The sequence below is a fragment of the Manis javanica genome, chromosome 4 (assembly GCF_040802235.1).
Source record: "Manis javanica isolate MJ-LG chromosome 4, MJ_LKY, whole genome shotgun sequence".
Classification (NCBI taxonomy): Eukaryota; Metazoa; Chordata; class Mammalia; order Pholidota; family Manidae; genus Manis; species Manis javanica.
This window is the reverse complement of record NC_133159.1, coordinates 114,717,188-114,730,963: the sequence shown is the minus strand read 5'-3', so window position 1 is coordinate 114,730,963 and position 13,776 is coordinate 114,717,188. Positions and strand designations below refer to the sequence as shown.

Genomic DNA, 13,776 nt, shown 5'->3' with positions numbered 1-13,776 from the left:
GCAAAATGTCACTGACAGGGTGGTGCTACAGCAGGGAAGGGGAAAGGACCTGGACTCTGGAGGATTCCACCCTCTGTTCTTTATTTTTTTTCAGTTGATAATACATGTAATAAAAATTTTTTCTTTTTTTAAAATTAAGGTATCATTGATATACAATCTTATGAAGGTCTCCCATGAGCAACACTGTGGTTCCAACACCCACCCCCATTATCTAGTCCCCCCACCCCAGTGCAGTCACTGCCCATCAGTGAGTATAGCCCACCCTCCATTTCTGCCCCCTCTGAGTTTGCCTCCGAGTTCCCTCCTGCACAGACATGGCTGCAAGGGCTCAGCCTGAACCAGGACCAATGAGCCTGGTCCCTGCCAGGGGCAGGCATGCCTCCTGCCCAGCTCCCAGTGGCCCCTCACCTGGTGCTGGGCCTGGCCAGGGGGAGCAGCAGAGCAGGCGCATGGCGGCTACAAGGAGGACCTAGGGCAGAGCCCACGGGAAGCCCTGCACAGGCAGGCTGCGGTTTTCCCTGCCGCTAGATTCACAAGACTGGCTGAAGGTGAACCCACCTACTACACACAGTCCAGGTGAAGCTCTCTATGCTCTAGTTCACAGCCACCCTGTGAGGTGGGTCCTGTTGCCAACCCTGATTATCAGGGGAAGAAAGAGTCTCAGAGAGGGGTAGTGACTTGTCCCAGGTCACACAGCAAATAAATGTCAGAACTAGGATTTGCACCAAGAGCCTGCCTGAGCTCTTTCCCTTGCAAATCATCCTACTCACCCAGCAGGGTGGCATCATCAGCATGCTGAGAGGGCTATAATCACAGAGCACTTACCACATGCCCATCTCTGTTCTGAGCACTTCACATGTGTTTAAACATTTAATCCTCACCACAGCCTATGGAGTAGGTAGTCTTATTATCCCCAATTTATAGGCAAGGAAATTGAGGCTCCGAGAGGTGAAGTAACTTGCCTAAGGTCACAGAGGTCATAGGTGGTTGAGCTGACATTTGAACCCACACTGCCTGAGTCCAGAGTCTGTGCTCCTAACCACCCCACTATACCCCCATGACCTGAGTGGCCAAGGCCTTTTTCCCAGATTCCCCACACCTGGTCTTGCTAGTCCCTCCACTCTGGGCGTCCTTTGTCCAGCCTTACCTGACTCCCTGCTCTCTACGAAAGACCTGCCTTTGTTTCTAGCTCTGAGCCCAGGGGAGAAGGGGAGTAGCTCCTGGCCAGCCTCTGTATGAGCTCCTAACACAGAGACCTCTCCCAGCCTTACCTCTGACACCCTGCCCCAGGCTTCACGCCCGTGTCACCCAGTTGCACTCACTTGAGGAGGTACTTGTTGAGGCGTGAGGAAGGGGCAAAGCTGCTGAGGCAGACAGCCAGCAGGAGCCAGCCCCGCTCGGCATTGTGGACACTGGGGTTGTGCCACACCTGGTTCGCCAGCTGTGCCAGGATCTCATCCCGCAGTTCAGGCACCGCCAGCCCCTTCTGCACAATGTAGTTCCCGAAGACGTTCTCCTGGGCACCATACATGTGGGGGTCACCCATGAAACGCAGGATCTAGGCCACAAACAGACTCTCCTGGGCCCCGTGGAAGGTTGTTCCCACGAGGTCACCACCCCCAACATACAGCCCTCTCATGTCCTTCCCATGCATTCCCCTGCCATATAAAAGCCCCCCATGATACAATATAATTGCTGTACCCTATGTAAATAATAAGGCAGCTCACTCCAACTCTGGGAAAAGTCAAGATTCAAAGCATGTACTGATGTGCCCTCCTGCTAGTGGACCTTCTGTATCTCCAGATGCAGCCCCAGCCCCCTCCCTGCCCCCGAAGCCGCCAATCAGCCCGTCACCTGCTGCACCATTCAGGGCCCTAGACAGTCCTTTCTAGCTTTCCTGTCTGACCACATCCCTCCCATGGAAGCACCTTTCTCGGCTCCTTAGGGCCCTTGGGATGGCCTTAGGGCACTGCGTCTGTCCTTCAAGGGCCTGTGATCCCTCTTGCCTTTGCTCTTCTGATTGCCCTGCACATAAGTTTCCTCTTCTAGAGCTCTGTGCCTTCTTCACTCGCCCTGGCTGGCAGATTCTAACTCCTCCTTCCATCCTAGTTCCAGTGCCCCCTCCTCTAGGAAGCCTCTCTGACCCTGCCCAGGGATGGATTAGGGGCCCCATCTGGACTCCCCAGCCTCCATGCCTCCTCCTGTCCACAGCAGCATCCCCCCTCAGACTAGGAGGTCCTTGAGGAGAGGACCTAGATCAATTCTTGGGGTCCTGGGAGGCTTGAGGGAGAGGAAAGGTCCCCCTCAGACCCCAGCCCAGAGAGGAGGGCAGGTCCCGCTGGCAGAAGCCTCTGATCCAGGGAGATGCTGGGTGTAATGACTTGGGCTAGTGGAAGACCCCAGAGAGCAGGGTGAGGGCCTTTGTGGTCTGTCTACTGGAGCAGAGGCTGTGAATGCAAAGGTGGCTGGGCAGACCCCTACCAGCTTGAAGATGCTCACAGCTTCCACGTGGCACTCCACTGGGAGCCTCATGAGAGGGGTCCTCAGGGGCACAGTCAGCATCCCAAAGGCAGGCTCCTGGGGACATAGGGCAGGCATGTGGGACTGGGGCTAGTGGGCATATCAGGATTCAGTGCTGTGTGCCAGATGGGGCACAAGAGCCCATGAGGGGAGGCCTTCTGTCCCCAGCTATGGCCAGGGACCCAGGCTCAGAGAGGCCCAGATCCTGGCCCTCAGTGAGCTGGTGGTAGACAGCTGAGGCCCATCCTAGAGAACAGGGAGTTCGAGCAGGGATGATCCACAGTGCTTCAGCGGTTGTAGTTTGAAGTATTTGCAGGCTGGTGTGCAAATAGCCACTTCTTATTCAGGACCCCAGGAGCCCACAGACTCCCCAAGATCTAGCAAGTGAAGGCTTTATACCAGATCCCACAGGGCATGGTCAGGAGCCTGCCCCAGGCTGAGAACAGTGACAGTTCTAATCGGTCAGTGTCCACCGCTGAGGGTCGGTGGGCCTGTGCCAGCCCTTACCTTGAAGTAGCACTGGACAAACTTGGCCATGGGGTAGTTGTTGATATCCAGGGGCAGTGTGACATGGGTCTCAGCCTGGAGATGGGGAGTCTGCACAGGGGCCACCCGGGGTACCTGGGCTGACTTGAGGCCTGTGGGGAGAGGAGGGCATGAGTTACCTGGCTGCCTTGTCCGCTCCCCATCCCCCACACCCCAACACTGCAACGCTGTAATGTGCTGACGTGCCTGCCCCTGATCCCAAGAGTCCAGCCAGGTCAGCCGGTACCTCCAGGTGCCCCACAGCCACCACTTCCCGCTTGCTCAGCTCCTAGAGGGACAGCACATGGTGAGGGACAGGCCCGCTACAACCCCCACTAGCCAGCCTCCCTTCCTGTCCCCAGCTGCCACCCAGACACCCACACCAACCTCCTGCTCCTGAAGCCGCGCCTCTTCTGCCCGGAGCCTCTGCTCTGCCCTCAGCTGCAGGAGAGCAGGTAGTCAAGGTGGGCAATGGAGAGCAGAGGAGATGGCAGCCCCCAGGCCCAGTGCAGGCCAAGCCAGCTCACCCAAAGAGGCCAGCAAGAGAAGCAAGGGGTCGGCTTGCTTGGGGTCTGGAGGCCACTGCCCCACCTCACAGATGGGGAGGAAGCAGAGGTGAGGCCAGAGACTCAGGGAGGCAAGGGAGAAAGAGACAGAGATAGAGGCAAAGGGCAGAGGGGGTAATACTTTGGGGAAAAATAGAGACCCACAAGGAGGATTTCTGGGAAGTAGCCAAGAGATGTGTGACAGAATCCCCATCTCTGTCACTCCACAAAACTTTCAGTAAGTCAGGTAGATCTTCAACTCTTTGGGAACCACATTCACCCCTCTGGGGTTGGCTTAAATGACAATGGCCAAGACCAGCATCCCAGTTAAGAGCAAAACCATATGTGGTGGTGGTCAGGCCACTGAATTCTAGTCATACCTAACCTCTCAAGGTCCTACTATGAACCCAGCACCAGGACAAATCCTTCACATGCAGCATCTCATTTAACCCTCTCTACAGCCCCAGGGGGTAGATGGGAAAGAGGCTAGAGAGGGGCCAAGGTCACAGCGAGTGAGTGGCAGACCATCAAACCCAAGACTATCTGAGGCCAACAGTCTCCTCCTGGGTGCTAAGTGCCTCCTCCCTCCCTGCTGCTCCCTGGGCCCAGACAGGGCAGGCTGGCTCCTGGCAGAAGGGTGAGGGGTGGGCATGCACCTTGAGGTAGTGCCGGTGGCTCATGTATGTGCGCACCAGGGACCGGAATTTCACCAGACTCCTCCTCATTTGCTGATACCGTTGCCTGGGGTGGGAAGGAAAGGAGTTGGGGTCACAGAGTAACCAAGAGGCAGAGGTGCCCATGCTGGCCTGGTTTGGGTGCCAGTGCCCCAGAGATCACTCTGGGGCCCTTTGGCACAAAGGAAAACAAGCTCAGTGAGGGGCAGTGACTTGGCCAAGTTCACACAGCAAATTAAATGGTAAGGCCTGGATTAGACTGCCTGGATCATGTACTTCCATCAGGTTGTGGTCCCTGAGAGGCAGGGTGTGGCCCTCTTGGCCATATGGATTTCCACCCACCAGTCACTCAGGTTAGGAGACGGATGGGAAGGACATCCGAAGCAGAGGCAGGGAGGATCTGACCATCCTTCCACAGACACTCCCACTGTCAGTTGGCACTTCTCCAGGACAAGAAGTTTTCTACCCAAGTTTACACATGGCCTGTCCCAAGTCTAGCAGTAGAGCTCCAGGGAGTCCTGCCCTCTCGGCTGCACCTGGCCAGGTAGCCGCGGGCCCGGCTTTGCAGCAGGATGACCCTGTGGCGCAGGGAATGGAAACGCCGCTTGATGAGGAAGCCTCGGAGGCAGCGCTGCAGAGTGAGGGCTGCCAGATTCAGGATGCGCTCCCGCATGCTCTCCAGCAGCTGGTGTAGGTGTTCCTTAAGGAACAGCTGGGGACAAGGGGCAGGCACTGAGGTGGGGAAGGGCCCTGTGACTCGACTGGGGGCCCCTCCCTCCCCAGAAGTCCACGAGACAGAACAAACAGGTCAGCCACAAAGCTGGGTGAAGGATGGGCAGGGTTTGGAGAGGTGGGGGAGAGGATGATGGTGAGTTAGGCAGGGGGAGCTGCCTGAGCAAAGGCCCAGAGATGGTCAGCATTCTGAGCTCAGCTGGACTGCCTCTGGGATAGTAATCTTTAGCTTGGGCATATTTCTCATTCCATTTCTCACCCCTGAACGTGGGGCCTCCAGTGGCTGAGTGTGGGTCGGACTCACCTTGCTGACACCGACGCGGTACGTGTTTGGCATGACTGTGCATAGGCGTCTCAGCACTGACACACACATGTCCCCACTGGCTGGCAGGCTGTGCTTGAGGGCCACTAGACAGCGGTACCTGCAGGGTCCAAACTCAGCTTGGAGCTCTGGGACCCACCTCAGCTGTCCGCTAGACCACAGCATCACCACCCCTACCCCCATCACCAGGAGGCTTAGGTCCCAGCAGTAGCTCTACTCAAAATGTCTTCTCCTCAAAAAAGGCACTCCATCCTCAAGACTCTTTACTTCTGGGTGTTAGGAAATTGTAATAGATGGTTTCAGTAGAATAAGACACTTTACTACCATCCACTGGAAACCTGTCTGGTAACTATTAGAATCATTACTCTCTGAAATCAACACATATACAATAAAAATACAAAAACTTTAAAACAATAGATTTATTTATCTGCCACCTGACAGCCATCACTTGATGGCTTGTATAGTGCACAACCAGAGCAACTGTGCATGGCAAGCCCTGTTCTGCCTGGCTTGTGTATTGCTGGGGCAATGGGCCACTGGGTAGGGGTCTGTGGAGCTCAGGAACCACTCTGACCCAGGTACCTGTCAATGAACACCTGGAAAGGCAGCCGCACTGGAAAGCCCTCCTTGCGAATTCGCACAGTCTCCAGCACCCCAGAATAACGCAACTGTGCCATTACCACATCTGGCTCAAAGAGGCCTGGCTCCTGTGGGGAGGGCCAAGATAGGGAGTCTGTACAAGATAGGGAGCTAGTACCATGTGAAAAGGGACCTACCGATGGCCAATAGTTTCCATGGCGGTCTGGGGAAATGGAGGTCCACCGACTCAAAGTCACTTGCCCAAGATCACACAGCACAGGGAAGAGGAATTAGCTCTCCCGAGGGCCTCAAGCTGTCACTTACCTTCTTGTGATTGGGTTTCAGGCAACGCACGAACAAAGGATTACACCTGGGCAGGGGTACAAGGATGTGAGGCCCGGGGAAGGAAGGTTCTTCCTGCTGAGGGTCATGCATTGGGTCAGAGGTGAGGCTGGATGCCCGCCCACCTGCCATGCCCACCTCTCCATCTTTTCCACCAGATCCAAGAGCGACTGCTGGAACTTGGCAGCTGCTGTGTGTGCCTTGTAGAGCCGGGTGACAGAGCTGCTCTTGCCCAGGCGCTGAGGGATGGCCTGAGGGGCATGGCTGGAGAAGAGGTGTGCAATAACCTGGGCAGGGAGAAGTAGGGGCCAAGAGACAGCAACGAGGAGCAGAACAGACAGGAGAAAAGGAGAGAACAAAAGGAGGCAAGTCTCAGACCAGAGGGATCCACAGCTAAGCCCCGGGCCCCGCCCTCTTTGCGAGGTCGCTGTCCTCCTGGGCTGCACGCCTCTCAGGTCAGGGAGCTCAGCGCATTCTGAGGGCCCATCCCATGGCTGGGCTGACTTGGTTTTCTTCAGTCTGGGATTGACTGTGGCCTGGCCTCACGGTGGCCTTCCACAGACATGGTCAGGAACTCTGGCAATGACCTCAGGAGGGTGCCCCCTTGACAGGGGAGGAAATCAAGGCCCAGAGAGCTGGGTAAGTGAGAACAACAGGGCACCAGTTTGGCGAAATGCTCAGTGAGGAGCTCGGGTTGGGCAGAGTAGGGTGGGTATGGTCACAATGGGCCAGGGGAGAGACAGGACAATCCGGTGGGCCTGCCAGGAGTGTGGCAGGCCAGGGATGGACAAAAGTCAGAGCAAGGCAAGGCTGGGTATGGCGTTAGAATCAGGGTCAAGGTCAAGGCTGAGCTGGGATGAGCTGGGGGTGGTGGTGGAGGGAGGCTGGAGCTTGGGTACGCCCCATTCCCTGGACTGGGAAAGGGACCTGATGGTGGCCTGGGCACTCTGCGGCTGGGCCACAGTGGCAGGAGGGGAGGCTTGCTCACCCAAGTGCGGCTCCGTACAAACAGGTCCAACACATCCTGGCGCACCTGGTCATGGTTCTTATCCAGGAACTTGTGCACCTGCAAAGGGGGAATGGTGGGGCGGCTTGGGCCAGACACACCCCCACCCCACACAGCCTGGGGGACGGGGTAGAGGGGAAAGCCACCTCAGGGTGTCAGCCTGTCTGTTCCCTTCCTCCTACCTTCTTCCCTACAGTGAGTTGGTGGCTCATAGCCCCTGGGTGACACTGGCCCTGCACCTCCAGGCCTGTCTCCCTGTCTTCTGTCTGTCCTAGGAGGTCCTGGATGGCCCCTCCCCTTCTGCTCCCACCATCCTCCTCACTCCTGGGAGAGGGGAATGAACCACAGCTTCACATTACCAGTCAGGTCTTGGCCCCATCCTCAGCAGAGGACACTGTCCTTTGTCCTTTCTTTTTGTATTTTATTTTTTTTATTTTTCAATTTTTTATTAAGGTATGATTGATATACACTCTTATGAAGGTTTCACATGAAAAAACAATGTGGTTACTACATTTACCCATATTATCAAGTCCCCACCCACACTCCATTGCAGTCACTGTCCATCAGTGCAGCAAGTTGCCAGAGATCCACTATGTCCCTTCTCTGTGATATACTGTTCTCCCCGTGTTCCCCCACACCTTGTGTCCTAACCTTTGTCCTTTCTACTGATGAGATAAATGAGGCCCAGATGGGGCCAGAAGCTTAGAATCCTGGCCTGAGACACCCCCAAGGCAGGAATGTGCCTGAGGTAACAGTGAGGAGAGTGACACAGTGCTATCAGTACTGATAACAGCTACTCTTTACTACCTACCCCAGCCCTAGACTTCTCATGCTCACCCTAGGAGATGGGCACTGCTATTATGCCCATTTTCCAGATAAGGAAACTAAGGATCAGAGAAGTAAAGCAATTTGCTCAAAGTCATACAACTGAGTGTCAGCAGGGCCTGAACTGGAGCCAGGCGCAGGTGTCTGTGGCCCATGTTGTGCTCCTGTGTCTCCCAACGGTGGGGACCTCAGCACTGGAGGCCACGCAAGCTGCCACAGGCCTCACCTGGTAGGTGACTTTGCCGGCGTAGTGCTTGATGGTGAACTCAGGCAGTGGCATCTTGGGTTTGGAGTACAGAGGGTTGGTGCTGTGGTGGTAATGGCACTTCTGCAGAAATGTGTGGTCTGTGGCCTAGAGGCAGGTGAGGTCAGTGGGTGGGCAGGGGGCCTGGGGACTCTGTTCCTGGCCCAGTGGCAAATTCTCCAGCCCTGACTGCTCCCTAGGTGAGCACCAGGAAGGAACAAGTCAGCTTGCCCTGCTGCTCTCTACCCAGATTGAAGAGGCCTAAGTGGGCCCCACAGACAGGTGTGTCTGATGAGCTCCCGGCTGCCTTCGCACCCTCTGGTCCCACTGCCTACAGCACCCACCCTGACCTTGTGTTTTCCAATCAGAATTTGAGGCCCAGCCCCAGGGTCACCTCCAGGGAACCTCCTGTTATTTCCCAGGCTGGTGCATCTCCTCCTCTAGACACCCACAGCCCCCTATTCAGCCTCAATCACCCCAGGCTGTGAATGGCATGTTGAGTGTCTTGAAGGCCCATTCCCAGGTCAGGGCAGAGGAATGTAGGACTCAGCTCTGATGAGGGCATGAGGCTCAGGTATGTTGAGCGACCTGACCAGGCTCACACAGCACCTGTGGCCTACCTGGGGAAAGCAGCATTGGTCATCGAGGATGCGCAGAATGCCATAGGGCTTCAGTGAGATGAGGTTGATGCATGGCTGATTGTCAGCAAAGGTGATCTCCTGCCAGTCTATCTGCTCACGGATGTACTCTTCCTGCAGGCGGCAGGCGCTAGTCCCCTAGCCCTGCTCAGGTCCCACCCACCCGGGCTCCCAGGCTGACTCCATCTGACAGGGGCACCTCTGCTTGCACACCCCCTAGCACAGGGAACTCACTCCCTAGCAGGGCACCACAAACCTGGGTCCTGCTCCTCCCTCTGCCTGGGACAGCCCTGTAGAGGGTGAGAAGGACCCCCCAAGAGGGTTCTTCTCTGGGCTTAGAAACCCAGCACCATCCCCTCCAGGACACACAGGCTTTCACATGTGCTGGTCTCCAGCTTAGAATGCCTTTCCCTCCATACCATCAACTGAAAATCTCCAGTTTGCCTTTAAAGAAGGAACATATTCTGTCTGTCCCCAAGGAGGCCCACTGGCCAGTCAGGATGGGGGCCCTGAGTACCTGCTCCTCTTGGAAGACGATCTTGTTGAAAAGGTACTGAAGGTTCTCATTTGCATAATTGATACACAGCTGCTCGAAGCTGTTGAAGCTCAGGTCCTGCCGGGTGTTTGCTGAGGCTGGGCCTGGCCCCTCCTGGGAGCGTAGCCCATGTGTCCCCACCCAAGCCCTGTCTCCCCCAGCTCAGACCTAGTGCCCTTCTTGACCTCCATGGCCTCAGCCTCAGAAAGCTGGAGCCCTAACCACAGAACTCCCACTCAGAACCCTCTGAGGTCCCACTGTGCATAGGTAGAGACAGACAGTCCAGGCCCCACTGAGAGGCAGCACAGGTAGTGGTTAAAGGCCCAGGCTCTGGAACCTTCCGTGTCGGTTCCGATCCTGGCTCTGCCACTTTCTACCTATGTGACTGTGGGCAACCTGTCTGTGCCTCAGCTTCCCCACCTGTAAAATGGGGTAGTGACAGTACCTTCCTCATAGGGTGGTTGTCAGGATTGAGTTAATAAACATGAAGTGCTTAGAAGAGTACCTGGCACATAACAGCATTAGCTATCACTGTTATTAGGATGACCTTGCCTGGTCTCTCACATGTCCCCCACTGCACACTCAGCGCAATGGACCCCCGACCCAAAAGCCTTCCAGCTCCTCAAACACCACACCCCACCACACTGCCAGCCTTCATTCGTGTGGCTCCTGCCACCTCGTGTGCCTTCCCTGGTTCTTAAGGAATTAACTCAGGGATGCCTCTCCAGTCCAGGAAGCCTTCTCTGACCCCTGCCCAGTTAAGGGTCTCCTCTAGGCTCCCCCAGCACCCAGCCACCTCTGGCACGGCTTTGACCACAGATGCTTGTCAGTGCTCACTGGAAGCTCCCCAAGGGCAGGGCCAAGGTCTGGTCCTTCCCGGGGTCCCTGGAGTTGCCCAGCACAGGCCCTGACCCTGGAGACTGCAGGGTGTGGGTAAGTGAAGGAAAAGGCAGGAGACAGGGGGATGGAATAGGAGCTGAGGCCCCTGAGGACGACTACAGGCAGAGACAGCAGGGAGATGAGGCCTTCCTGCCCACCACTTCCCCACTCACACAGCCCTACCTCAAAGCCGTAGATGTCCAGGATGGCGATGGAGAGTGTGCCCTGCTGTGGGGACACCAGCGCATTGACCCTGGTGATGAGCCAGCTGAACAGCAGTGCATACAAAACTTTGGCGATGGCATCCCTGGACAGAGATGGTACTGGGGTGGGTGGGTACAGTGAGGGGTGGGGTGTCTGGGGATTCAGGCAGGGAGGAGCACAGCCTCACCTGGCATCCACAGCGCTCTCCACAGTCAGCGGGGTGAAGATCTTCTCTCGCACTGTCTCCTGGGGAGGATATGGCCTGTGAGTGACAGCAGGCTGGCCACCACCTCCAGGAAGCCCCCAGAGGACTAGGGGGAGGCTCTTGGGGAAGGGAGCTGGAGAGGTGGTATGACTGGTTTCAGGCACACAGTGGGCCAGGTGCAGAACAGGACACTCCCATCCCCCTTGTGCCTGGCTATGCTGGCAGAGGCAAGGCTTCTGGTCTAATGGGAGAGACAGGTATAGGCAGACAGATACAATGAGATCAGCCTTGGGAAGTAGAACAGGCCAGAAGAGGAACTGACCCAGCTAGGGGTCAGGGACTGCATCGGTTCTTGAAGGACGAGTAGGTATAGAATAGTGAAGAGCAATCCAGGTGGAAAGAACAGCTTATGCAAAGGCCTGAAGATTGGGAGCCTAATGCCTTTGGGGTCTGAAATTACCCACCTCTGGGCCTGACCCAGAAGATGGACAGGGACATGGAGGGGAGAAAGAGAGGGAAGGTCCTCACAGGATGAGGCACAGAGAAGCTCTATCCAGGAACTGTCATGAGGCTTAAATAGAACCTGGGTGCCCAGGGACTCACGGTCACTTTGAAGGTGAGGGCCTTCTGCAGGCCCTCAGGGGAGATCTGCAGCAGCTCCGCGGCAGCCTGGATCTCCCGGGCACTCACCACCGAGGCTACCTCCTGCACGTCCGTCTGCACCGAATACCAACACAAGTGTGTTTGTAACAAGTTAAGCTGAGTTTAAAGTTCATATAAAAACATAAGCTAAAATAGCCAAGAAAATTCTGAAATAGAAGAGGAGTGGAGTCCCAAAGAGATTGTAAAACATACTATAAAGTTACAATAATTAAAACAGTATGATACTAGACATATACCACATAAATAAATTTATGAAGCATAATGAAACATCTGGAATTCGGCACAAAAGTATATAGGAATTTAGCACATATGTATCTTCAAATTGTAGCATTAGTATAATTGAATAACCATGTGGAAAAAAAAATTATATCCCATCTCACACCTTATCAGGATAAATTCCTGATGACCTAAAGATTTAAATGTCAAATACACACACACATAATCAAAATATTATGGGAGAAGGCTGGTATAATTTTAGAGAGATTGTTCTCTCTAAAAGTCATTAGAAGTCTAAAATTTATACAAGGAAAGATTGATAAATGAAATGCCCAAAAATAATACGTAAAATCCTCATGGCCAAAACACAAAAGCATCAAGAAACCTGTAAACAAGTCAAAATATGAGGGATAAACTGAAAAACATGTTTGTAGTTCAAATCAGAGACAAAAGGCTGATTTCCTTCACCAATATAAAAGCTCTCATACATTGGTAAGAAAGAGATGAACAACCCCAAAGGTGAGGGTGGCGAACAGATGATACGTGCATAGGGCCACCTGAAGGTGAACACACATGTGTTCTCTCACCTCATACTTTTCAAAGTAGACATTGCCCAGGTGCAGGATGGAGGCCAGGATGCGGAAGATGCTGTCCTGGTCCTCACCACTGAAGCCCAGCACCTCCATGGAGGCCAGGAGCCGGCGGAAGTCATCTGCTTCACTCTTCCCTGAGATCTCACAGTTCCCACCCTGGGTGAGGGAATGGGCCAGAGGTCAGGGACTCTGGTGGGGCCTGGGAGTCCTCGTGGCCCCTGCTCTGGCTCCCTGGCAGTGTAGCCGGAAGGTCACCCCAGATCCCATCCCATTCCCATGGACCGGGAGGTTCTGAGCAGGTCTGTGCTAACTGCTTCACATGCATGTCCTCATCTAATCCTCATTATATCCCTCAAAGCGGTACCATGCTGTCCCCGTTTTACAGATGAGGAAACTGAGGCACAAGAGAGGAAATGTAGTAGCTCCAGACTACTTAGTTCCCTTCTAGGCTCCAGAGAAATGAAGAGTCAGGTAGGTCGTCCTTACCCCCATTTTGGACCCCAAAACACCTGTCCCCCTTGCCATGAGACACTTTAAATCCAAAACTTGTACCCCCAAACCTCCATCACCTTTGCTGGCCATTAGAGCACCATGACTTGGTTCTCTCAGCCCACACTGGGTAATGGGGTGAGGGGCCAGGCCTGGGGACCCTTAGACGCCTCCAGGTGCTCACCTGGTTCAGGTAGTAGTAAGTCTCAGCCTCCTGCAGACTGAAGGCCTGCCGGAGCTGGGCAGGCAGCCCAGCCAGCAACTCATAGAAGATGTGGTAGTTCCTTTCGTTTTTGGCCTGAAGATTGGGTGGGTGGGTGCACAGAAGGGAGCCACCCACCTAGGGGACCCCAAGACACACATACAGGCTCAGGCATGCTCACAAGTACAAACACACACAAGGGCCCATGGGTGAGACCAGACACCTCTGTGAAGAGTAAGCTCCCAGCCTGGCAATAACAGGGTGGGGACAAGGCTGGAAAAGCCCTTGTATGGTGGTAGAGAGCAGGCTCTGGGCAGAATTTAGTTTTGTTTGAGTTCGGAGAAATGGGAGAAAGGCAGCCCTTCTTCTCTTGTTTGCACTGGGCACATACACCTGTGTACATGTGTGTCCATAGCCCAGACACACACACACAGGGCCTCTGATGGTTCACTCAGCCAGGGCAGCTGAGCACTAACCATGTTCCAGACTCCGTTCTAGGCCCACGGGGCACAGTGGGTGCAAGACAGACAGAAGTTCCTGACCTCCTGGAGCCCACTACTAGCTGGGGAAACAGATACTCACCAAATCACTGACTAAAACATAAAATATGTCAGATGTAGAAAAGTGCTCTGGAGAGAAGCAGAGTATGGAGGGGTGGGGGGTTCCAGTGGGGTGGGTGGGGCAAACTGTAATTAGGTGGCCTCTGTGAGTGGGGCATACTTCAGGGAAGACTTGGAGGAGGTGAGGGGTTTGGTCATGGAGGTGGCTGGGGGAAGAGTGCTCTGGGAAGAAGGAATAGTAGGTACAAAGGCCCTGAGGCTGAGGCTGGATCATGCCT

At 54.8% G+C, this 13,776-nt stretch overlaps 1 protein-coding gene across 1 annotated transcript in view; it reads right to left on the bottom strand.

The window, feature by feature from the left end:
- MYO15A (myosin XVA) overlaps window positions 1-13,776 on the bottom strand; it is a 50,054-nt gene that overhangs the window by 25,909 nt on the left and 10,369 nt on the right. The window contains exons 10-29 of the mRNA XM_073234712.1: window positions 12,921-13,034; window positions 12,242-12,403; window positions 11,379-11,492; window positions 10,758-10,816; window positions 10,550-10,673; window positions 9,470-9,565; window positions 8,935-9,066; window positions 8,297-8,422; window positions 7,228-7,305; window positions 6,378-6,526; window positions 6,222-6,267; window positions 5,901-6,025; window positions 5,301-5,418; window positions 4,801-4,976; window positions 4,247-4,331; window positions 3,433-3,486; window positions 3,253-3,334; window positions 3,028-3,158; window positions 2,482-2,577; window positions 1,323-1,558 (exon numbers count right to left, since the gene is read on the bottom strand). Coding sequence (XP_073090813.1) covers window positions 1,323-1,558; window positions 2,482-2,577; window positions 3,028-3,158; window positions 3,253-3,334; window positions 3,433-3,486; window positions 4,247-4,331; window positions 4,801-4,976; window positions 5,301-5,418; window positions 5,901-6,025; window positions 6,222-6,267; window positions 6,378-6,526; window positions 7,228-7,305; window positions 8,297-8,422; window positions 8,935-9,066; window positions 9,470-9,565; window positions 10,550-10,673; window positions 10,758-10,816; window positions 11,379-11,492; window positions 12,242-12,403; window positions 12,921-13,034 — 2,303 coding nt within the window. The remainder of the gene's footprint in view (window positions 1-1,322; window positions 1,559-2,481; window positions 2,578-3,027; window positions 3,159-3,252; window positions 3,335-3,432; window positions 3,487-4,246; window positions 4,332-4,800; window positions 4,977-5,300; window positions 5,419-5,900; window positions 6,026-6,221; window positions 6,268-6,377; window positions 6,527-7,227; window positions 7,306-8,296; window positions 8,423-8,934; window positions 9,067-9,469; window positions 9,566-10,549; window positions 10,674-10,757; window positions 10,817-11,378; window positions 11,493-12,241; window positions 12,404-12,920; window positions 13,035-13,776) is intronic.